Source organism: Dromaius novaehollandiae, chromosome 1, assembly GCF_036370855.1.
Source record: "Dromaius novaehollandiae isolate bDroNov1 chromosome 1, bDroNov1.hap1, whole genome shotgun sequence".
Lineage (NCBI taxonomy): Eukaryota > Metazoa > Chordata > Aves > Casuariiformes > Dromaiidae > Dromaius > Dromaius novaehollandiae.
The window spans coordinates 102,832,225-102,858,046 of NC_088098.1; the positions used below are offsets into that span (position 1 = coordinate 102,832,225).

General features: G+C 41.3%; 1 protein-coding gene across 6 annotated transcripts; it reads right to left on the reverse strand.

Annotated features, from left to right (window-relative positions):
• Positions 1 to 1,524: 1,524 nt before the first annotated feature.
• Positions 1,525 to 22,012, reverse strand: MAEL (maelstrom spermatogenic transposon silencer). 6 transcript variants are annotated; one of them, XM_026093320.2, is made up of 13 exons: positions 21,790 to 22,012; positions 20,963 to 21,049; positions 18,391 to 18,493; positions 16,523 to 16,678; positions 15,924 to 15,965; positions 15,782 to 15,844; positions 14,954 to 15,081; positions 13,742 to 13,796; positions 13,004 to 13,145; positions 11,738 to 11,800; positions 10,722 to 10,854; positions 10,245 to 10,323; positions 1,525 to 9,446 (listed from the first exon to the last, which is right to left on the reverse strand). In XM_026093320.2, the coding sequence occupies exons 1-13, from the start codon at positions 21,955 to 21,957 to the stop codon at positions 9,331 to 9,333; spliced, it is 1,335 nt and encodes a 444-aa protein (XP_025949105.2). In that variant the 5' UTR covers positions 21,958 to 22,012; the 3' UTR covers positions 1,525 to 9,330. The 6 variants fall into 6 exon arrangements, with proteins under 6 accessions (XP_025949105.2, XP_025949107.2, XP_025949108.2 ...); XM_026093322.2 differs by having other exon boundaries at positions 10,207 to 10,323; XM_026093323.2 differs by lacking the exon at positions 15,782 to 15,844.
• Between the last annotated feature and the right edge of the window lie 3,810 nt (positions 22,013 to 25,822).

Here is a 25,822-nt window from a genome sequence, read left to right on the forward strand (position 1 = left end):
CAAACACACAATATTTTTTTTTTGCTGGTTCCCATCCTAGCTTTGTACCTTCTTCTCAGCAGAGCTGGTCTTCAGCCAGTCCCCAGCCTGTACTGTTGCAGAGGGTTTTTCCTCCCCAAGTGCAGGACTTCGCTAAATTTCCTAAGATTCCTGTTTGCCCATTCCTCCATCCTGCTTAGGTCCCTCTGTATGCCAGCTCTGCCCTCAAGTGTATCAGCTGGTCTCCCCAGTGCGGTGTCTTCTGCAAACTGGGTAAGAGTGCACTCCAACACTTCCTCCAGGTCACTGGTAAAGATATTAAACAGGACACAGAATAGACTCCTGCAGGACCCCACTTGTCACTGGTCTCCAGGTCGAGTACCTTCTAGTAATCACCATCTCTGGAGACCGACCACCCAACCAGCTTTTTGTCTATCCAGCTGTCAACCCATCTAGACTGTAATGCCCCAATTTGGATACAAGAACACTGTAAGAGACTGTATTGAAAGCCTTGCTAAAAATCAAGGTAAACACCACCTACTCTCTCTGTCCACAGATTTATCACTCTCAGGCTGGTCAGGCCCAATTTACCCTTGGCAAATTCATCCTGACTGTTCCCAGTCACCTTTTGCCTTCACATACCCAAAAACCTGTTCTATGAGGACTCACTCCCAGATTCCCCTAAAGACTGAAGTGGAGCTGACGGGTCTACAGTTTCCTAGATCATCCTTTTGGTCTTTTTGAAAGAGAGGTGCACTATTTGCCTTTCTCCCATCATCATGGACTTTCCCTGCTTTCCATAACATTTCAAAGATGAGAAAGAACACCCTTGCAAAGACATCAGCCAGTTTTCTCAGCACCCCCAGATGCAGCCCATCTGGTACTATGGACTTGTATGGATCAAGTTCTCCCAACTAATCCCCGACTTGATCCTCACCTCCTGCTGGTTCTCCACTATCGTTCTCATCCCTGAACCCTCCCTTTAAGCACAGAGGTCTGGGAGACTTGCTAGTGAAGAACAAGACAAAGAAAACACTGAGCACCTCAGCCTTATCTGTGTCCACTGTTACTAAATCACCCACCCCATTCAGTAATGGCAGCATTTTTTCCTTGTTCAGTCTTTTACTACTAATATAGCCGTAGAAGCTCTTCTCAGCGACCCTGACATCCCTTGCATCAATCCTAGGTGAGCTTTGGCTTTCCAAACACTATCCCAACACTTCTGCATTCCCCCTATGCAGTCCATGCTTGCTCCTACTTCCTGTGTTTTGCCTTACAGTACAGTGATAAGTTCCCTGCAAAGCCAAGACAGTCCCCTGATACCTCTACCTGTACTCTTGGACTCTTCTTGGATTTGGAATAAGTGGTCCTTAATGGCCTGCCAGCTTTCCTGAGCTCCTTTATCCTTCAGAGCTGCCTCCCATGCGATCCCATCAACCAATTTCCTGCATAATCCAAGGTCTGCTCTCACTGTCTTCCTCACTCTCCTCAGGATCTTCAGCTCCAGCATTTCACATTTACTAAAGCCAAGGCTGCCACTGCTTATCCAAGATTCATGGTGGAGCACAATGCAGAACGGATCAGATACACAAGAGTTAATTATTTCAAAATTCTTGTTGCTAGAGTAACAGCACTACTTCTCTATTTATTTGTATCATCTGTTTCAGGAAAGACACTGATACAGTCTTCTATCTAAAGAAATTCACAGTATGATGAGCAAACTATCAAGATTAATTCTGGGTGCACTGGGACTAGTAATAATCTTGATAGTTTGCTCATAAATAAAATAGAAAAAAATAAATAATAAATAGAATAAAGCCCTACATAAGGGAATTTGGAACTTCTCCCTCCTGCCTGTCACCTGCTTAGTGTGTGTGTGTGTGGCAGATTATTTGAAAATGGTAATTACAGAAGCTTGTGGGAGCTTCTAAGACAGAACCAAGAAAAAGTGAGGGAACAAAGATAATATGGGGTTAGACTAATAATAGCATTTGACAATTTTTTCATTTTACTGACTCACTGCAACAAAAATTAATTGGCAGTTCATTCCAGGGTGGAGGTAAGGGTCTGATAATCCTGTAGAAGATACCAAGAGGGCAGAAACTAGATAATGAACTTGTTATTCCCCTACCCCACTACAGTATACTTTGCCACACAGGAAGATGTTGTTAAAGCCTTCACAGTCAGCTGCATATATCTCTATCAATCAGAAATTAAGAACTTCATTTCACACACATACTTGAGCCACTTAACTTTTTGGGAAAGTTTGTAATTTTTGATAGGGGAAAGGATTAGCCCTTCTTTAGTTAACTAGCAGGTCAAAAACACATTCCCTCTACAAGAATTATGAGGATTTTTTAAAGGTAACGGGAACAGAGAATTACAGCCATTTTGCAAGGAAAATCAGACAGGTCTTCCTTGAATACGGTGTATTCATTCACATAACAAAAATTTTTATTCAGAAGAATGACCTTCAGCAGAACTCCATCTGCCTGTGACGGCTTAAGACCCAGAGTCCCTGAAATAGAAGTAAGCTTTCATTTGGGTATGATTCAGTATGGACCTCACTGTAGGTGGCAGACAAGGAATGTGCCCAATGGAATGAGTATCAACTGTGCCATTTGAACAAGAATTATACTACTGCCTACTCCAGTTTGACATCTGTCCTAGCAGCAAAATCCCGTAATTAGTATTTGACATGCCTCTCCACCCAACCCCCCCCCAACAAGTTCCTGTCCTCCTCCTACCTTTAAGATTTTGAAAACTGACATATTGCTAAAGATGTAATGCACTGATTAATCATACTTTAGACATTGCAGACTCTCCCTTTGATAGCATAACCAGGTATAATATAGATCCTGAAAATGGCACAAGTCTTGAACCTACAAGCTGCAAGAGTAGAGACAACATTAGGTTTCCTTTCCCACGCATCATCTTGCCCAGCTTGTTTTCTCACACTTGGAAGGTGAGAAGGAGTTGACCTTAATGGGGGAGAGCAGTGGGAGGAGCAATGGGGGAGAGCACAAAGCTCTGTCTTGGGATGGATGATGAGCCAGTAGAGAGTTTAAGGGTTAGGATTAGAAGGCAGACCAACATGGGAGACACTGTGGTAGGTGTCTACTTCAGACTGCCTGGTCAGGAAGAACCAGATGAGGCCTTCTTCAGACAACTAGAAGCCGCCTCATGTTCACAGGCCCTGGTCCTCGTGGGGGAGTTCAACCGCCCCAATTAACTGCCGGAGGGACAACACAGCAGGGCACAAGCAATCCAGGAGGTTTCTGGAGTGCACTGATGAAAAGTTCCTGAAACAAGTCATTGAGAAGCTGACAAGGTGAGATGCTCTGCTGGACCTCACACTTACAAACAAGGAAGAATTGGTTAGGGATGTGAAGGCAACCTTGGATGCAATAACTATGAGATGGTTGAATTCAAGATTCTAAGAGAATGGAAAAAAAGCAAAAAGTAGGATCACAACCCTGGACTAGAGGAGTGCAGACTTTGACCTGTTCAGGGATATGCTTGGAAGGGGCCCATGGGAGACTGCCCTGGCAAGAGAGGTCCAGGAGAGCCAGTTGATTGTCAAGGATCATCCTCTCCAAGCTCAAGAATGGTGCATCCTGACAAGCAAGAAAACAGATAAAGGTGGCATGAATGAGCACCAAGCTCCTGACAAAACTCAGACACAGAAAGGAAGCGTACAGGAGATAGAAGAAGGGACAAGTGACCTAGGAGGAATATAGAGACTTTGTCCAAGCATGCAGAGATGGGATTAGGAAAGGCCAAGCCCACCGGGAGCTGAATTTGGCAAGGACAAAAAAGGTTTCTTCAGGTACATCAGCAATCAAAAGAAAGATGAGGGAAAGTATGGGCCCACTACTGAGTGAGAATGGAAACCTGGACATAAAACACAAGGAGAAGGCTGAGGTATTGAATGCTTTTTTGCCTTAGTCTTTACTGGTAAGGCAGCCTTCAGGAATCCCAGGTCCCTGAAACTTGCAGGAAAGTTTAGACCAAGGAAGACTTGCTTGTGGAAGAGGACATTAGGGAACATATAAGCAGACTGGACATATGCAAGTCTATGGGATCTGATGGGATGCACCCATAAGTGCTGAGGGAGCTGGCTGATGTCATTGTTAGGCCACTCTCAATTATCTTTGAAAGGTCACTGTAACTGGGGAGGCTCCAGAGGACTGGATGAAAGCAAATGTCACTCCTGTCTTCCAGAAGGAGAAGCCAGGGAACTGCAGGCCTATCAGCCTCAAATAAATCCCTGGGAAGGTGATGGAGCAACTAATCCTGGAAACCATTTCCAAACATATGAACAACAAGATGATGACTGGGAGCAGTCAGCATGGATTTATGAATGGGAAATCATGTCTAAACAAGTAGTCTTCTACAATGAGACAGCTGCCTTGGTGGACGAGGGGAGAGCAGAGGATGTTGTCTACCTTGATTTCAGTAAGGCTATCGACACTATCTCCCATAGCATCCTCATATGCAAACCAATGAAGTATGGGCTAGATGAGAAGACAGTGAGGTGGACTGAAAACTGGCTGAATGGCAGAGCTCAGAAGGTTGTGATCAGCAGCACAGAGTCCAGCTGGAGGTGAGGCACCAGCAGCATACGCCAGGGGTAGATGCTGGGTCCAATATTGTACATCTTCATTAATGACCAGGACAATGGGATAGAGTGCATCCTCAGCAAGTTTATTGATGATACAAAACCAGGAGGAGTGGCTGATACATCAGAGGACTGTGCCGCCATTCAGAGGGACCCCAATAGGCTGGAGAAATGGGCAGAGGAACCTCATGAAGTTCAACAAAGGCAAGTGCAGGGTCCTGCACCTGGGAGGAATAACTGGTGCATGCACCAGTAGAGGCTGGGCACTGACCTGCTGGAAAATAGCTCTGTGGAGAAGGACCTGGGAGTCCTGCCGGACAGCAAGTTGACAATGAGCCAGCAGCATCCTGGGGTGCATTAGGAGAAGCATTGCCAGCAGGTTGAGGGAGGTGATCCTGCCCCTCACTCAGCCCTGATAAGGCCACACCCAGATTGCTGGGCCCAGCTCTGAGCTCCACAGTTTGAGAGAGACATGGACGTTCTGGGGCAAGTCCAGCAAAGGGCCACTAAGAGGATTAAGGGACTGGAGCAGATGATATATGAGAGGCTGAAAGTGCTGAGATTGTTTAGCCTGGAGAAGAGAAGTCTCAGAGGGATCTTATCAGTATGTATAAATACCTGACAGGAAGCTGTAAAGAAGATGGAGCCGGACTCTTCTCTGTGGTATACAGTGAACAGACGAGAGGCAATGGACACAAATTAAAATGCAAGAAAATCTATACAAACATAAGAAAAAACTTTTCCTATGAGGATGACTGAGCACTGGAACAGGTGGCCTAGAGATGTCGTGGAGTTTCCATCTTTGGAAATACTCAAAATCCAACAAGGCAGTATTCTGAGCAACCTGCTCTAGCTCACCTAGCTTTGAGAAGGACTGGAGTAGGTAATCTCCAGAGCTCCCTTCCAACCTCATATATTCTGCGGAAACTGTAGGACACACTGAATTTTCCTTAGAGAAGTGCTTTTGAGAGGCCATCTTACCCTAAGATGCAAATGAAGCCTCCATAGATACTCCTATGCAAAATAATTTTGATAGCATGTGCCTGCAGTGAAAGCATGTACAGAGGAGGATCCCCAATGATTTTCACTAAGCAACCTCAGTAACTACTAGTTGGATGTCTATGTACTTCATGTAGATCAAGTTTATAGTCTTGACATAATCACTATTCACACACAACTGCCACCTTTAGTATTTGTTATCTGAGAAGTATGCTAATAAGTGGCCACCTACAGTGACGTTTCACTCCTAGAGCAAATGCTTTTTAGATAAGATCAAGCTCTATTAGTAGAAGAAGTTTGCACTATCATAATTTGTTTCTTGTTGCCTGTACCATCAGATTTCGTGATTTTCAATACTGTATCGATCCTTGTCAGTCTTCGTTTCTAAACTACTTGTGCTACACATGCCTAGCCATGTAATGGCATCTGTGCATGAGATCATAAGCATAGCAGCACCCTTCAACTTAAAGCATAACCCCCCTATTTTCTTAGACAGGTGGACATTTACAGAAGCTTTACACACTTCCAAATTCCAAAGCTTTCTGCAAGTAGTTCCACTAAGATAGTCTCACTATCTTTTGAGTGTTCCAAAACAAAAGTTTCAAATCAAACTGAGATCAAAACCAGATAGTACTGTATTATATTAAGAATATATAAGAGAACACTTCTGTTAAGTCAGAATGCAAGTTATGGATAAGTTTTCTTAGCTGGAGGAGAGAAAGTGGCCAATAGGAACAACTTCTGCATACCTGGTTTCTAAAGTTTATTGGAAGGAGTACGTGGGTAAGTCAGAAATGCATCTGAATAATAACCAGATTAATAGTTTCTCCTACATACGAGCAGTAACTTCTGCTTACTGCACATGAACAAGTTCCCCACCACCACCAATATCAGTTATATACTCTTTGAATAGAATCCAAAAGATGAAGCACATGATTACAAGCTAATCATACTAATGTCATAGACTAGATTAGCAAAGTTCTGTCATCACATTGCATTGTATTTTCACAACCCTTAGAAAACTGTTTGCTTAGCCAAAACATCCATCCTAGAAAGTAGTAACACACAATTCAATGGTCTGTCTGGTTGCTTGTACAAGAACAAACTTGTAACTTTGTAATGTGTGTGCAAAACCAGGATGACTTTTACCCATTAATGTCACTGGACTGTGCAACCCACACTAATACGAGGGCAGTGAGTCAGATCTGACTGAATCAGTTAAATGCCTTGTTTACAAAAACCTCTTCTGTAGATAGTTCAATTTGTATTATAGCTATACACCCATATGCAGAGAGTATTAAATTACTATTACTTTTACCAGGTGGAAAGTACATGCTTAAAGCTCCCAGGCTGCAACACTCAAACTCTGCTCAAGAACTAATTTGCATCTGCCTGGTTTATTTCCCTTCAAGAATTTTATCATGCAAGTGGAGAGAATTCACATGGATCTGTTACTTTGTTCTGATTTTGACCTACAGTCTGTGCCTTACAAGTAGTACTCCTTGCACTTAAAGAAGTATGCTAAGACTGAAAGGAACCTCTTTCCTTCTTTTTTATTTTTCCGTTAAAGGAGAGAAGTATTACTGTACCATGTTTACTAAACACTTTCCTTTTCAAGAAATTAAAGTTGAAGTTGCAAACTGCACAATGGCAAGGAAAGCAAAGGTCCAAAACGAGATCACTTCCTATCATCCTCCAATAGCTGGTAGGGTTCCCTTTAATGCATATAGTATAATAGTATTAAATGGGCTACAACTAGTTAGTGTACACACTACTAGTTAGTGTTCTCATTATATAAATTTCAGTTTTCATTACAATAACACCTCAGGATGTTGGCTATTACAGTAATACGGTTGCTGCCCTACTTACAGCCTACTATCTGCAGCATATAACAAGGTCTTATAAAACATACATACTATTTTAAAGTACAGGTGACAAGGTACAGATATGCCCTGGAACCTTAACTCTATTTATCCATTTTTAGTCACACTTTTTATCACAATCTTGAAGTCATACAATGAATTAAGCATAGTAATAAATGTTCTTAAGTTTGTGTACTTACTCTGACACCAAATAAATACTTCAGGAATAATGTATTTTCTTCTACATAAGAACTGAAACATGAAACATTTATTACAACACTGAAAATAATTTAATGATTACAGCTCTGCAGATGTTGAAATGTTGTCAGTTAAGAAACTTAGAACTAGAGCAACCCTCTTCCACTTTCAGAGAAGCCTTTACCACTACTATGTGACTCTAACCCTGTTAAAATGTGTCCATATGCTTCATTTGAGACCTTAGTCCCAAAAGCTTATAGTCTCTTATCTAGTGAAGCCTACCAGGCAGAACAATGGCCTCAATGGAACAAAATACAGAATCATGCAAGAAAATTCAATCAAATAAGCAAACTGTTACATAGGAGGCATCAAAATGGTTCAGCGACCCTGCTGAACTGGAAGAAGTAACTCAAAATGGCCTTACAGCAACTGAAACAGATTTCCAACCAAATCAGCAACTGGCCTTTTTTAATATGTTGGTCAGTGTGCTTGAGTTTATTCACACATGTGCTGACCTTTTATTTTTATTTTTTTCTATTATCCAAAACAACAAACTACCTTATTTGTAGTTTTACTTCTTAAAAGAAAATAAATTTTCATCTCACAGTTAGTTGCTATGGAAATAGTACCTCACAACCAGACTTCAGTTGGAATAAAATGTAGGAACAGCTCAGAAAATAAGCTATTATTTCCTAGAACCATATACCTAAAGATACAGGATTTAAGGAGGAGGCTCAGATAACAGAAAACTTTTTGGAATGCTAGTCTCCATAAGATGAAAAATCTAACTTTCCAGTAATACATCAGTCTCCCAGTTTTTATGTTCCCTCAAATAATTATGACTGGTATCTGCCTCAGTCGTAATAAACCTGTGGAAATTATACCTGCAGACTACTATATCCATTTGATTTTGAAATTCCTTTAAAAAACAAACAGAAACATCTTAAGACTCTCAAGAGTTTAAGTTTGAGGGACATAATTTAATTGCAGAAATGATGCAAAGAAAAAAAAACACGATATCCATATTGTGCTTGTTCCTGATGTATAGTCTGTGTCTCCAAAAGAATATTAACAGATGGATAAAACTGCCATCACATTTTGCCAAGACATTGCATAGAATATCTGGTTTTTGGCCCTGAATGAGTACTCAAATTCTTAATAGGTAGAAGAGAGAGATCATCAGCAATTCTTTGAGACTACTAGATTTCTAATTCCCCTACTGCAGCCTTTCAAAGCTCCACCGCTCCCCCCACACTGATTTTTTGGAGAGGGACTGTTATGCACTGAAATTCTATCTTTCACCTACAGAAGAGGGGATGGACATTATTAAATATGAAATAAACCACTTCTTTAGTGGCCCCTGTGTCTTTAAACAATGGTACTGACTATTTGATCTTACATTTCTGCTCCAAACACTAAGAAACAGAACCAGCATGGTATTTAAAGAGAGGATGCCATTGCCAGGTCCCTTCAAAATAAGCGTTCTTGTAGACAGAAACCAAGATTTTCTTCTTATTTAAATCCAGTCAATAGTTTTATCATTCTAACAAGGATTTGAACTGTTGAGGGTTGCACATAAGATGAAAAAATGCAGTCTGGAGAAACTATTGGTTATCCTAAAGAGACAAGAAAAAACAGAACATATAGCTGTCCTGGAGGTAAAGCGGACTTTCAGTTACTGAGAGAGTTGGTTAGATGAGATGCACTTTTCAGCAATTGAGCAATTCCTCTTCCTCGCATGGTACTTGTTCCATAAGCAGGAGTCTTCACACCACAGGGAGAACCACCTATCAAATTAAATACATTTTGCAAATAAAATCAGCCTTTAAAGCCTGCATAAATTAATGGAATTGTCTTTCATATGCTTTGAAGCTGAATCTATTCAATAGCTCTAATACAGAGGCAGCAGTTTCTGTCCTCCATAAACACCAAGTCCATTTAAGAACTCACGACTTACAGTTGCAAGTTTCAGATATAAGATGGCGTGTATTTTAATGCAGGAAAATAAGCTGCAAACTCAGAATTCTTCCAGTTATTTGTCTAACTTACCTCTCTTCTTCTCGGAAGGTTAGCCATGAATTTCCCAGATGAATTGAGGTTGTATGCCCTCTTTTAAAAACATTTTAGCTCCAAAAGGAAGACTTTAAATGAGCACTTTATAAACTGAATTATAACAGAATACTTGCAGCAAATACCAAATGAGTGTGCACATATAATGATTTAATAGCAAATAAACTGTTTTAAAAATGACTCTGCCTCAAAGTGCATATAAGCATATCAAAAAGACTTCTCCATGTAACAGAAAAATAAAGAGGTAGAAATCAGATAGCAACATTTGTAAGAAAAACTAAGTTTGGAGAGACTTTTTTGACGATAAGGATAGTTCTGTATGTTTAAGTCTTTGGATATTCAATGAAATTTGTAACTGTATACAGGAATAAGCTCAGCTCACACAGAGCTGTTCAAAATTTCTGGCAATAACAGAGAACATCTGAGCTCGGAAATCTGAAAAAGTAGCAATACAATCATGAGATAAAGTTTAAATACCCTCTTTGCCTTTCCAAATGTGAAAGTCTCAGACTCACAAGCAGAAGGGACAAATCCTTGATCCTGACTTGGAGAAATGACCTGGCTGTCACATCCAGAACTCCTAGCCTTCATTTTCTGTATGAAGAAATAAACACTTAAAATAACAGATGTTTCCTAAAGCAAAGTATGTACCACAGCTACTCATGATAGCTATGAGTTATGGTCAAAGATCGGCACATTTAATATTGACTGACTTCCTGTAAATGCATTAGATTTGAATTAGTCCTCACTGCTTATTTCAGAGGCAGCACTAGAGCAGGGCTCTACAGGCACAGGAGAGCCTAAAATCAAGACCTGAAGCAAATGTAAAAGAAATAACACAGGTAGTGATTATTTTTTATCAGTCTACCTAGCACACCTCAAAAAATAACATCCAAAGAGAAAATGGCTAACTTGAAATTGGCAAGTTTGGTCTGTTTAGAATGCTTAGGTTAGCTAGAAATAACACAGTATACTGATTTAAAGAATCTGACCTGGAAACGTCCAGCATCCAGTACTACCATCCTGGCATTCGTCCTGTCATGGGAATCACAGTCTTCAAGAGGTAGGTGAGCTGCTGTCAGTGAGACTCCATACACACTAGCTAAAGACTTACTGATACAATAACTTGATCAAAGTGGGGGTGAGGGGGGGACGGAGGCAAGAAAGAAGTTTTGTTAAGAGGACTGTATGGCTCACGTACAGAGGCAGAGTATTCTTAGTTCTTCAATTGGCAAAAACAAGAAATCACAGATTGAGATGCTTAGAGAAGATGACAGAGGGCAGAAAGACATTATCCTAACAACCAGACAGTTTCACAGCACCCTTCCAAAAGCAGCAGTCTACTCTACAACTACATATGAAGCTAAAACAATTGCTTCCCCACACTACGAAATGCAACCACTTAAAGGTGTGGAAAGCAACAGCAAGGCATAGCAGAACATAGCATAATTTTTTGAATGATGGACTGTTCATTATTATTTCTCTCAAACAGTGTTGCTATGATTGACTGAAATCTTAAATGGCATTTCCCCATTTCCAAACTACTTACTTTCCCTTCCCTCCCATCCAAAAGACTACAGAAGGTATCTATCTACACTGTATGTAAAACAGTATAAAAATTTCCAAAGTAGAGATGGACTGGAATATACTGAGATTTTGCCACCAAATACAGGTATACTAAACCTCTGAACAAAACAGTGAAATTCTTGCATAAATAACATTTCTCTCAACACTCCAGGGTCGACTGGAGGTAGTGGAAGGATGACTACAAACCAAGACGGACATTACTGCCACAGACATTACATTACATTAGCTGCTGCTGCTGCTTACAGCATGCTGTTAAGCCAAAAGAACAAAAATTAAAGCTACAAAGAGAACAAAGTCCTGGAGGTAGAAGAAATAAATAAAATCAAAGATTTTGAACTACAGAGCTCAAAGAAGTCAGAGCCAAAAACGCAAAAAAAATAAGAAGTCATCATACTGCTAATAGCTCCTTTGCAATACTCACGCAATTTTCTTGCAGGATGCCAAAGCACAGAAAAGTATATCATTCTCTTCATGCCACTTGCACCTACATGGAATGAAGTTCAGGTTTATTACAGAAGCATCTACATCTTTAATCAGTACGAACAGCTGTCCTACTGAGAAAGAATAGGAGCATTAAAGATATCTTGTCTCAGTGACCATATAGTATGCTTTTAAAATCTCACAGAGAAACAGTGTTCAGATAACTGAGATCTAGGTGACTCTGATAGAGGTGAGAGCTCTGTTTAAGAAACACTCCTATGTGAGAAATGGAATTTACAGATAACAATTTTAAGTCTCATACTAATGTAAAGCAGCTCAGCCTCACCATTCTCCTCTGTGTTTTAAAGCACATTTTCCCATTCTTATTAAGGTCTCCCTCTAGCGTGAAGATATTTATGCAAATGGAAAACTGCCTGATTATACAAGGAAAAAGTAATACTGACTATCCCAAGTGGTCTCAAAATCCACAGTATAAGCAGAATTTCAAGAACAATCATTTTCTTAAAAGGATTTAAACTTTAAGATGAAATTTTTGGTTCTTAAAAGAACAGCAGAGGAAAAGTTAAAACATTTTTAAGTTAACTGCATCAACACTAAATATTTCCCTGCAACACCACAGGCTATATAAAGCATCACTGTACAAACAAATAAGGAACTATAAGTGGAAAAAGCTTTACCATGCAAGACATATGGGGGAAAAAATATATATATATATATAAGTAAACAGAGTTCCAGAGCTACTGTAAAGAACAGGAAGATTCATTCAGGAAGGGGGAAAAAAAAAAAAAAAAAAAAAAAAAAAAAAAAGGTAAAGTCTAGTCTAATGCTTATGCTTGAGAATTTAATTGCTACCACTGGCAAAAATACCCAGTCCCTCATCACAGCAGCAGCATGAGGCATTTGATGTACAGTAACAGCCAGCTTCACATCCAAATTACATTTCTGAGAGAGTCTGAATCTCTTTACTTCTAATTATTTCCAGTTAAATACCACCCTATATTTTATTCCCTTTTTTTCTCCTTTAAATTAGGCCCCAGACTCAGCACTAAAAGTCATCTATCTTCATATTCCTTTTTGGGAAAGACAATATTTTGCATTTCCAGTCGTACTCATGCTGTGATAGGAAGTATTTCTGTTTAGAAGGTTTGCTGAGGAATCCTGTCTAACAAGGAACAAGCTGTATGCATGTAGTGCACCAAGAGATGTCAGGCTAATACACATTTCCACAAAGAAGAACCCAACATACCTGGTATTACTGGAGTAATCCCAGAGGAAGACATCTAGTTCTTTACACACCCAAGTCTTTGATGGCTCCTTTTGATATTTCTTCCAGTACAGTTCTACTATCAGGTCTTCCACATTAAGAAGCTCCAGATGGCTCTCAATGCCTACAGTTCAGAGGAAGTCAAGGTCAGGAGAAGAACTAAAAGGTCAGCTGAACAGAATGCCTATTTCTCAGCCACTCCACAGCCAGTGCCCAGCCTCTTACCAGAGCCTCAAAGCTCTTGTAAACCTCAAGAACTGTTCTATCAGTAATACTAATATTTGCCTTCCTAGCAGAGTGTGTCCTATAGTCCCATAATTTTCTCCACTGCAGTAATTTTGCATCCTACCTATGGGTCTTCTTTCCTCAGAAGCCTTTTGTTTTCCCATCTGTTACCATAAACCTACGTTCACAGTAATCTCACTGCCTCCAGTGCTCCTTTAACTGGCTGAGCAAGAAACAGTGTATGCTGTTTAAACTATGGATGCACTCACCAGCTGATTAGCTGACTGACCATGCAGCTGTGTACTGTCATTGATTTGGGCAGGGGGGAAGAGGGGAGAGCGATGCGCGCAAAGCAGTTCTAGCTACCAGTACCAGCATTTATGAAACTTGCATAAATCTCTGAGACTCAAAATCCTTATGATGAATACAGCTATCCAAAATTTCATAACTCTTCTTTCTGGGGAAAACAAATGCCAGAAATGATTGATTTGTCACCTGATAAGCTAGCCATTCGTCTGAGGCACCAGTTGATTCGGTATCTGTCATGACACTACAGAAAAAGAAAGTTTCAATCACATTCAAGAAGTTTATATGTACTCTGACACCTGCAAGACCTGTTACTGATTATGTCTGAAAAAGTCACCTCTAGAACCCAACTTAATGTTTCTGTACACTCAATCCCATTCTTCCCAGAAATTACTTTGAAGAGGAATCGAATTTCATGGCATTATTCCAACCAACCTCTAGGAAACATTCTGGACTAAATGTCTGGGAACAGGTTAAAGGTTAACTCATATTACTGCTGTCTCCACTAACTGCTAGAGGATATTTTTTTCGTGCACATTTCTTCATAGCCCTGTATTCATGTGTGGAGCCCAAGATCTCACACCCCTTCCCTCTATCTATAAACATTAGCTTGAATGGAATCAAAACATAACATAGCTGTCAAAAATCTTTAACTCCTCAGAATCCTAATATCTCATTTTGCTCATTGGCAACTCAGTGAAACTTGAGCAAAAACAAGATGTATGGTATTCTCATCAGGAAGAAGTCAAAGCCTGTTTTCCATAAAAAGGTGAAAAGACCTCTTAGAAAAGTAGGATTGCCCGAATATTATTCGACACAATCAATTTAAGTACAATCTTAAAAGCCTTCAACCTAAGTCAAAACAATGTCAGAAACCAGGTGATATGTTACAGAATCAAAGAATAGTTGGAGTTAGAAGGCACCTCTGGAGATCATCTGGTCCAAACCCCATGCTCAAGCAGGGTCAGCTAGAGCAGGTTGCCCAGGATCTTGTCCAGTCCGGTTTTGAGTATCTCCAAGGATGGAGACTCCACAACATGATGTTCATTAACAGACTAAAGCCAGAGGTGAAAGAAAGCAGAGAATTGAGTCTCTGCTATATAAAAAGGTTAGTTTCTTTTCCTAGCTGAAGAAAAAAAGGAAGCTTTTTTTATTCAGCCTCCCTGTCACCCTTGGTTACTGAAAGAAGTCTAAATTGCTAACAAGAAATTAAATACCCCAATTTTTTAAATGGGGCCATTCCTTCCTGCACTGAAACTATGAAAAATAACAATTCAGAAAAGGATGTCTATTTTCCACTCATTTACACATAAGGTTTTACAGTGGTCCCTCCTTAGTTATCCCATGAAGGGGAAATTTGAGGTTTTGATTTAGAGCCCCTTACTTTGACCTTGATCATACCCTGCAGTAGAAATGAGGCCAAACACCTCCAGCTGGCTGCACAAAGGCAAGAAGTTCACGTAAGACAACTGGGTAACGAGCGCGTGACAGCTCAAATCCAGATATAGGGATCTTATGAGTGTTATCACCTAATGAAGGTAGAGGGGGGAAAAATAAGTTACAAGAAGTCCTGTTTCCTTAAAACATACAATTCTACCTCCTTTATATCTTCTCATATACACATATGTGCACACACATACCACACACACAAGTTCCCCTCTTGTTCTCTATGGGCAGTATCTGTGACTAAGCTATCAACACCTTGCTTCCATCAGCAAAAGACTAGGCTGTGAGCAGACACATGCATACCCTCCTTTTAAAAGGCCACTATCTAAATATTTGACAGAGGAAAACAGGGGCCAAGTCAGTTCCTTCTGTACACAAGGGCAGGAAGTCTACTAATAGGAACGAACTGGAATCTATAAAAAGGCAGGCCAAGCCAGACACAACAGTAGTATAAATATTTTAACTTTGTTGTTATCTGTAATGCTGCAGGAGATTCAAACTTTTAAATACAAACTAGTGTTTGAGTTATTCTATTATGTATTAGAACCTTCATAGTGAAGATATACATGCAAGACAGGATGCCGTGTTCAGATGGGCTTGAAAGTATCTAAAGCCATATAAAGTTGTCTCATTTAAGAAGAAAATACTGCAGTTACTTGCAAATGAAAATAGGAAGGCAGAATACAACCAACTCTGTCATTGACAAAAAATTTTGTGAGACGTCCTCTGACATTTGTAGATTTAAGAAACATTCAAAGTGACTGTGACGAGCTGCTCTGTCACCTCTTTCTCTACAAAACTTGAGATGAAGTTTCCAGAAGGAGAAACTAGAGACTTGCAAAACATCTGGAAAGAGATGAGTTAAGCTCAGTCTAAGAAACTGTACACTCTTGCATCCTAATCTTTTTCCCCCATTGATACTCACTTGCAGCCTGGCAGTGGTACCGAAAACCACGTGGTGGTACTTCTGCAGAAGAGCAAGGGTGGGGGAGAAAAAAGACAAATCACCTAACACATAATGACTGATCCTTAACTCTGAACACTACACACCGTACTCTGATGTGCTGAAAGGAGCAGATTTATCTATCCTTATGGCCTTGCACAAGTGCCACAACTCTTTGAGAAAGTTATTTTCAGTTATATTTGAATTTACAAAAACAAAGCATATTGTATAACTTTTGTGTTTATATCCAATCAAGACAAGCGCACATTAGATGTTTGTGTTCCATATTTGATGCCAAAGTCCTTCTTTCTGGATTTATTCTACCCTCTTTGAAGTCTTCATACAGTTCTGACACTTCAGCACATCTCTTCCAAAAAAACCAAACAAACAAACAAAAAAAAACACAGAAAAAAGCACTACTCAGATGTTTTAAGTAGAAGCCCAACCACTTATAGTCAAAGAAACAAAATTGCCTTACTACCAGGAGTCTGAATTGGGCAGCAGTAAGTGACACTAGAAAGTCTTTCTCTCACCACAGAGCAAGTTGAACTATTTCTTTTCTTCCCTTCCTTGGAGCTCACCAGGATCTATGAAGTGATGGAAATCAGCCATTATGCCTTCCTTTAGAGAGTACTTGACACAACCAATCTCACACGGAAGGAAGCGCTGCTCACAGTGAGACGGCAGCTCGCCATGGCTGTAAATGTTCAGGAAGTAGATGATGTCCGCAACCACAGCTGAAAGAAGAAGCTTTTTTCAGAAGAGCCGCTAGAGGTTACAGCTAGCCACCCTGCCTCATCTCATCCAGTGAAAGCTTCAGTGCGCTCAACCTGCTCAAGTTAGTAGAGCAATGACCAAGTAAAGCTCACAGATGGAGGAAGACATGTGAGAGCTCAAGGAAGCCAATACTCGTGCAAGGGTCGGCCACACTGGTGATCCCAATGCCGAGGCCTCTTCCACTTAACTAAGCCCAGATGGTATTGAGTGAAGATACCAAGACAAAAAAAAAAAAAAAAAAAAAACACTAAAACCCACAAGAGGCCTGAAAGCCATCAAGAGCTACTGTTCCTTTTTATAATAGTATTCTCTGTCCCTTAGGAAAGTGAGGCTAGAAAAGACATCAGTAACTACAAAGCAGCCTCACAAGCTCAATTCAATAACTTACAGAAGTAAAATGAGCTGGTAATCTTATGCTGTAAGAGGAGATGAGAAGTCATCCAGTAATTTAAGGGATCAGAAAGCAAGAATACCCAAGGCAAACCCAAGGCATTAAGAAATAACTTTTACATTTATTAGAAGTCCAAACCATGAAAAATACCGACTCTAAAATACATCTAATGCTTCTATTCACAAATGCCACATAATGTTCTCACTGAAGTTTAAAGTAATTATTTAATCCCTACCCCTAAGTTCTGCCCCTCATCAGAAAAATTTTGCTCTACTATATATGTAGAGATGCTATCCATTTCTACACAGAAATGATGCTGAAGGCCAAACTTTATGTCATTCATTACCAGTTGTCCTAAGTTTGAATTGTAGTGCTCTCTTACGTGAATCTTGAAATCTCTACAGGCTGCAGGGCCGTAGAAGAGACACCCGTCCTACAGGAGTTCAAACTAATTTTCTTATGAAAAATGGGTATAGTCATGGGAAATCATACAGAAACTTTGCTGAGAAATATGAAGGAGCAGCAACATAAAACGCATCTCAGTTTCACCTTACCATTAGCCCTCTTGCTCAGTTGAAAGATCAGTTGCGTCAGCTCAAGCCATCATGATCAGCCTGACCAAATCTGCATCACGATAGGGGCAGCATAGATTCTGACACAGAGGAAGCTAACTGTTACACTATTTATGGAGCTACTCTTTCCTGCCTCTCCTTAACTATGAGAGCATGAAAATAGTTCAAGAGGCTTGTCAGGCAAAAGGCCTGAGCTGAGACTTAACTAAATGCACAGCACAGATATAGCTTGTATTAACTGGCTGCTTGACTTAGCTTTTAAGCACTACCATTTATCATTTTTCGGAATAAAATATCATTCACTGGGGAAACAGTTACAGATGTGTTCATTACTCAATTCTAGTCAAAACATCCATTTGAAGGGAGAGTACAGATAGGAAAGGATTAGTTTTCAAAAGCCCTTTCAATAAGCAAGCTAGGCAGTAAGTTAAAAAAGCACTGACCAAGCAAATATCCCTCTCTCGTTCTCCAAAGCGGCCATGTCATCGTGTTGTCTAACAGCTATGCTACTCAAAGTTTGAAGTTCGACATCTAACAACTCCTCACTCTTTAAACTTGCTACAAGCATTCTTTTATGCAGAACTTGGATTAGGCCTTGTAAATCACAGAAGTAAGAGCAGAAGAACAGCCCTTGTACAGATGCCATTGAGGATATCTATAAAGGGCAAGATTTTATCTACCAGGATCAACCGCTTCAAGGCTACTGTACCCTGGTCATTCCTCCAAGATATAGCAGAGGCATCTGGAAGAGAAGTACTTCTGGGTGTCTCTGTGGTCAGACAAGCAGGAACTGGATGAGCCAGATTATGCATCTGGAAAAGATGAGAAAGTTAAAAATCAAAATAGTCTACTAACTCCCAATAAAGCCCTTTACCTCCTTCTTTAAGAGAATTATATGACATCTACTACTAGTTATGGTTACATGGAACGAGTCTGCACTTTATAAACAAGTGTCTGCGTACTTGCAGACTAGGAAGGTAAGTTTTCTAACAAAAAGAAATGGGTATCTTAGTATCTAGGTCAACTCAGTACAACTAGGAAGAACTACAGCTAAATTTCTGAAATGTAATGAAAATATTAAAAATCATGATTTTGTTGGGTTCAACCACTTGTCACATGCTAAGAGCTTTTCAAACTGGAATTTCAAAATATTTACATGAACTTGATGAAAAAGATTGGCACATGCATTATTTGTCTTTGACTAGGAATGGCATTAATGAAAGCTGATAAAGACCCAAGAAAGACATCAGATTGCTCAGGTGCAGAGCAAATGAAAGGGCCTCATATGCCCATTAAGCGAAACATTGCGAATCCATGCATGAAAAATAAGCTTTGAAGAGGACAGGATGACTTTGGCCATTTGCCTAGAAGCCTAGTAGGCTTACAGAATTCAGTTATTCAAGACCTATATTGTCAATAGCATCCGAGATGTGCTAACTCTGGATGACCTCCTTTGCTAGACAAAGTCTGATGATAGCCACTCTTAACTATTCACTGTAAAACTAGGAATCAATCCCATGTAAGCAAGCTCAGGTCATCTCCAAAAGATGACCAAGACCTTTCACTACAAAAATAACTGTTTCTCAGTGTACAGGGGCGTGATTAATAAACTGAGATTATATATTATCTTATACATATACACTCTCCCATTTCCACTGACAGGCAATGAAGAGGATGTTCTCTACTTTGGTAAGACAATTCTTCTTCTTCCTGAATACAACTTTCTAAAATGCCACCTGTAGCAGAAGGAAATACCAGTCTCCATTTACTATTTAGTTCTCTTCTCATGTAGCTGCCTACTAATGACACCCGATGTTCATATATTGCATACTGTTTGCTTGCTAAATAGTACAATGATGATGTTTTAAAGAAAAGAGCTCCTTCTTATTCATGCAGACCTCCCCCAAATGCCCTAACATCTCCCTACTAATCTAGATTGACTGGATTAGCTAATTCAGATTAGCTAGTTACTCCAGACTGGAATCATTCTGCTACTCTCCCTAGTGTCAAGTAAGTCCTTTACTGTCCTAAAATGTATCCTCATCAACAATTTGGCAGTTCATAGCTAGCATCCAATAATATGGGACGAAAAACTATGAAAAAAGTGCAGTATTATCTATTTACTGAATCAGGCTCTTTGTTTTGACACACAAGTTTTTACACTGCCAACCAAGACCGGAATAAAATAAGCTTTCTGACACCTTACATAATTCAAACTCCAAAGCAAACTGCGCTTCATGGCAATGCTGAGAGAGGGGGAAAAAAAACTTTTCATAACAGTAAATAACAGCAGGGATCTGTTTAGCATTATTTCTGACCTCAGCCACATTCACTTTAATATATCTACTTTCTTCCACATTGTGGGATTTTGTCCTCCACCATAGCATTACTGTTCTCTCCACAGTCAAACCAGTGTAAAATAACGGTAGGGTATAATTTGTTTTTTGTTTGTTTGTTTTGTAGGTTGCAACATCTCAGTGACCTGTTACACGATATATCCATTCAAGAATGCCAAATCAGCTGCTTACAAGGCACAGTTTCAGGAAGTCAGGCAAGAACAAGTTCAACTGAGAACATCCACAAAGCAAAAGTAACATGAAACTGTGACTGGAAGTCTCATCAATTTACAGTATTATAAGTAAAAAAATCAGTAGAAGAGAGTCATTGCAAAATACTGTTAAACTTAAAACTAAGCTGATGAAGATGAAAGAACTGTATTTTACTTGGTGAAACAGAGTCCAAAAGAACAAGGCGCATTGGTTTAAAATGGTATAGAATATTCTCATCTTCAATCAAACTGGAACAATTTTCCCTTTAAATTTGGTAACTACATGGAGAGCTAAAGGAGCAGACATATTTTTTAGAGTTCAGTTCCAAAACAACAACAGTTTAACATTTTTGATACTACAGATCAGCTTTATCTCAAAGACCATAGTAAATAAGACCCGGCAAAAAGCCAAAAATGTAACAGAGTATGCAAAGAAATATTTCTTCTCAATTTAAGTTTAGCTGCAAAATAAATTAGAACATATAAACTGTGAGTTTACACTGTTTGAAAAGGCTTAACAGTTCCGCACTAGCAACAAAGAATATTTAAAGTGAGGACAATGCATCCCGACTATTTAGAAGTAAAAAAAAAAAAAAAAGCAGACATTAACTAGCCTTCTCAGGCTAGAAGATAGGGTGCTCCTCTATAGCATAATTTCTGACCAAATTCAAATACCACTTATTTTCCTGCCATATTTAGGTACTCTGAAAGTTGTTCCTTTCTGAGCATTTACCTCTCTCACTGGCTTCTGAAGAAATTTATTTTCTTTCCACTTACGAGCCATCTCTGTGTATTTCATCTTTTCTTCCTCAGTCAGCAACTTGAAGGAAAGTGAATTGTTAGTTTAAGTTTTTACTATTTCCTTCTAGTACAACAAATATATTCCACAAATCAACAAATTCTACGTAAGAAATTTATTGTGCATTTTCACAGGAAGTTATCAATGCTTGGCAAGAAGTGCCACTAGCTGATACATCACATCAAACATTTTTGGTAGCTTTCTCTCCCACAAAGCTATAAGCTTTCACTGAAAAGATCTAGGAAGTATATCCATCTGAAATGCCTCCAAACGAGGGCCAACTAGGACCATCACACCACAGATGGAGGTGGTCTTCTGAAACTGCTCTTGCCAGTCAGGGATGCTACTGCCCCAGCTACTCATTTCCTGCAAGCCTGATGTTACTGTCACGGCGGCTGAGGAGTAGCAGCCTTTGGCAGCACTTCTGAACGGCTTCAGAGTCAGCTGAGCTAGCTCCGGTCACCAATTTGAACACTTAAGGCATCACTAAACACAGGACAGCTGAGCAGTAAGCGGATTCACTCTTCAAGAAACACCATTTTGACACACGGCCCTTCATTCAGCTCGTACAGCGACACCGGGCAGACCCGCCTGGAGGGGCCTCGGGCATTAGCACGACGCCGGCTAGCCACCACAAACCCCGTGGCCTCTCCCCGCGTTTGGCCGCAGCCGCCCGGCAGACCGCAACGGCTCAGCCGCGGCCGTTGGGTCCCGCCTCGCCCAGGCTCCTCAACGGCTCGGGGCGGCGGGAGCGCCCTCACCGCCCACTCCTCCGAGCAGTAGGGAATGGCGTCGGCCACGCGGGCCAGCGGCAGGCCGCGCCGCTGCAGCTCGGGCAGCCGGTCGCGCACGAAGAAGTAATAGGCGCTGCGCGAGCCGCCGCCGCCGCCGCCGCCGCCGCCGCCGCGATGCGCCATGGCCATGGCCATAGTCGCCGCCGCCTCGCCTCGCCGCCTCCCGCCAGGGCAGCGCGGGCGTGCGCGGCGCCTCGAGGGGCGGCGGCGGGGGCGGCGGGGGCGGTCCTGCCGCGGGGCATGCTGGGTCTTGTAGTCCGCCTCGCGCCGCCATGCCGTGAGGGGCCCCGCGGGCCTCCCGTGGGGGCGGGGGGCGCCTTCACCGGGGAAACATTTCATGTCCTTTGGAGACTCCAGGGTAACAATATCCAGATATCCAAATAAATACCCAGAAATAAGTGTGATGCTGACACATCTTATACTAATCCCTTGCTCTCGTATTTCACTATCTGTAAAGGTATTTTGACGAGGGAGCAGGGTAGCGCGCACCACATTGTCCATCATGTAAACATAAACGCCCTTTCTCGAGCCTTGGCTCCAATGTTTCATTCCCAACAGCACGATCCCCTATGCGTGGCTAGATTAGTCCAGCCTTCACGACAGGGTTACACGGTTCAGGATTGAGGCTGCTCAGTGGTATGGCGTTCCCTTTCCAAACGCTGGGTTCAGGAGGTCTTCCGGCACCTGTCAAGCCGGAAATGCAATATAAATACCGGCCCGTGTTTTTCACAGCTTGAGGTCCTCGGCTGGACGTGACGCAGGGCTCCTCTAAAAAAGCGCGGGCTTTTTCCTGCGCCGCAGGAGAGGGGCAACTTAGAGAGATGCTCATCACCATAGCAGTGGATACCGCATAGGCATAGGGGTATATATAACTTGTGAGTGTGGTGGCCCTGAGCCGCCGGGACTCGTTACTGGCCCCCTGCTCTGCCCACCCTGCCCAGGCCCAGCCTGTGAAGGCCCTGCCCTGGTGACCTGGCAGCTGTGCCTGGAGACGTGCTGCAGGTACGGACGGACTTCCAGCTGGTCTCTTCTTGCCCTTTTCTGTTTAAACACATGAATGTATCTAAATGCAAAAATTAATGTAGTAACTCTCTGTAAGGATTTCACCAAATTTGGTATATAATCACTATGCAGGGTGGGAGGATATACAGGAGCATGACCCTTTTATTTTGAAAAATCAGCATATTGCCACTTGGGAGGTGGAGGGGGGAGCATACGTTTTGAATGTCTACGAGAATTTAGTGTAACCTATTGCACCCATTGTGTTCCAGTGTGCACCACTGAGCAATGGGGGAGCAATAGCTGCTGCCTTTAAGCAAGACATAGTATAGTATCACCCACCATAGCCTATCAGAGATACTCTGTTTCTGTAGAAATCAGGAACTTGTGCTGTAACTTTCCACAGGGATCTGAGCTCACTAAGAGCTGGTGTTCTGTGGCACAACAAAATCATGGTGATATGCCTACTCTGACACATTCAGCCATGCCGAAAGCAGCGCTGGGAGCTGGGGTTTTAGGTGAAAATACGTGGTGACACAATGACATATAAAGGGAGGAGGTGATACAGGGCCTAAGAGATACAGGAGGGAGTGGTATGCTGTGGGAGAGGTGAAGACAGGCTTCAAATAAGAGGCCTAGATTTGGTTCTGAGATGTGGTAGAAGAGTGGGGAAGGTGAAAGAGCACACATATGCATGGAAAGGCAAACTCGCTTATTAAAAATAATTTGGGAGTTCATGTTTTACAAAATTGAGACTGCTGTCCAGACTCAGTTTTCTGCTTTCTCCTACCTCATCAACATATTTGACACTTCCTTCACTGAAAGTTTTTATACCAAGCCACAGTTCAGTTAAGATAAAGACTGGAAATAACCTCATTTGCATAATTTTGATGGGCAGCATGAGTTGCTTCACCCCTTAAGCTCTCTATTGATCTCTCTCAAAAACCAAATGCTCTTCACTGGCCACAGTAAAAAAAAGAAATCACCACGACTGGCTTTCAAACAAAATTTAATCAGTTAACAGGAGGGACTGCATAATCTGGTTGCCTGCAGTAGAAGACACTACATTTGACCTGAGCCAGGGTTACTGAAGTGACAGAGGCTAAGTGACTAAATTCTGGCCAGGTTTTACTTGTCCCAGACATGTGATGCCTCCCACATTCCTCATGGTTCCCCTCATCTTCTGGAGATCATCTTCGATACGTGGTTGCAGTTCCCACAGAGCATGTGTAGTGCTGCAGAACAAGAGCTTGCACACTGCTTCCCACTCTGCCAACTCCGGCAAAGTTACCCAGAGAATCTCAATAAAATGAATGCTGTATCCCTGACTTAGGAGATTATTTCCAGTCCTCTGTCCCAGAGTCCTCTTGAATTTACTGGAATTGTAGACGTGCAGATGAACAACAATGATAAAGGGTTTCTTACATTTCCAAATCACTGCAAAACTGCCTCTTCCTCTCAGTCTAGCCATTTTCTTCATCTTCCGATTGGATAACTAAGTCCGTTTAGCCCCAAAGGAGGTAGCTATTGTGTAGGTTTAAATCTCTGGCTCAGGTAATTAAGTTTGTCAGCACTGGAACCACTGGCAGGCAAACTCAGATCAAATTGCTCCCACGTTTCACTGGTGGCTGGTTTCTCTGAGGGTTAATAAATGCTGGTGCAATTTAGAGTCTTCTGGAGGCTATTCTGTGTTGCTCAAATCCAATGAAACAGCTTTTCTTATGCTGTTTGTGGATCACATTGATTTTGCTGTTAAACTTACGGAGGGAGTCAATCACATTATTTAAAAATGCCTCAAAATCATGATGTAAACTCAGTGAAAACTGGTGAGCATTTTTAAGTCAGTTCCACTGTTGTGGAAAGTTACTTATATTCCAGCCTAGTTCCTGATACAGTAATGCTAAATCTCTGAAGCAAGACTGCAAGAAATAACTAGTGTGTTTTAAATACAGACTTACAAATACAGTAGTTTTTCAGCCAGAAATGCAAAATTATTATTGTTATATTATTTTAAGTGTTGTTGCTAGGAATGCATCTGTGCACATTTTTACTTTCCTTCACAGCATGTTCATTTTTCTTGTGTACAGCTTTGTGACCCACCCTTTAACAGCCCCTCCTTCTAAAGAAACTCAGATAATGTGTGATTCAACTATTTAAAAGAAGACAAGGCTCCAGCAACAGCTCTCCTAGGGCTAGAGGTGTGGTTGGAAAATACAATTCATAAGCAGCTGAGAGAGAAAAGATGTTCTCTCAAGGGGAGAAAATAGCAGGCAACAGGTCATCTTCAGAGCACCATATCATCAGTATGCTTCCCCAGTGCCCTGGGCTGCTCTCTGAAGGAATTCATGTTTTAACTGTTCTCTTCGCTGTTTAACTTAGCTGGCCAAGGACTTCTCTAAACCATTTCTGTTGATTTGTCAATAACTTTTGTAGCACTGGGGCCACTCCAGGGGACTGAATAAAAGCTAGTGGTGTGCCAGTATTTATGTATTACTTTTTCTAATTCACTTAATCCGATTACATGAGCTGGGATCTGCCAACACCTAACTCTTAGGTGCCTGGCCCTGGAAACTCAGCTCCAGATTTGGATGCATCAATGCATGGAGTTTGTTAGGTAGCTATCTCAAAATGGGGTCCAGGTACAGTGAGAGGGAGAAACTGTCTGGAACCTCTCCATGAGACTAAGGCGTTTTCATTCATGGCGTACTCATGGCCAGAGTCTTCCTTCCAAGCTATGTCTTACAGTTGTTCCTCAGAAAGAATGAGCAAGGTTATTCTAAAAGAACATGGCAGTGACTACAACTGCTGCCACCCACTTAGCTGGTGGTCCAGGGCTAGAGCACTTTCCTGCAAAGTGACATATTTGTTGTTTATGTCCTCCTCAGCCTCAGGAAGGTTTAAACAGTTTCCCTGGAGACTGCTGTAAAGTGGGAGCTTTGGCTTTCCATTCCGGTAATTATTAGGTCATATATATTACATAAACATTTCCGGAATCGGAACC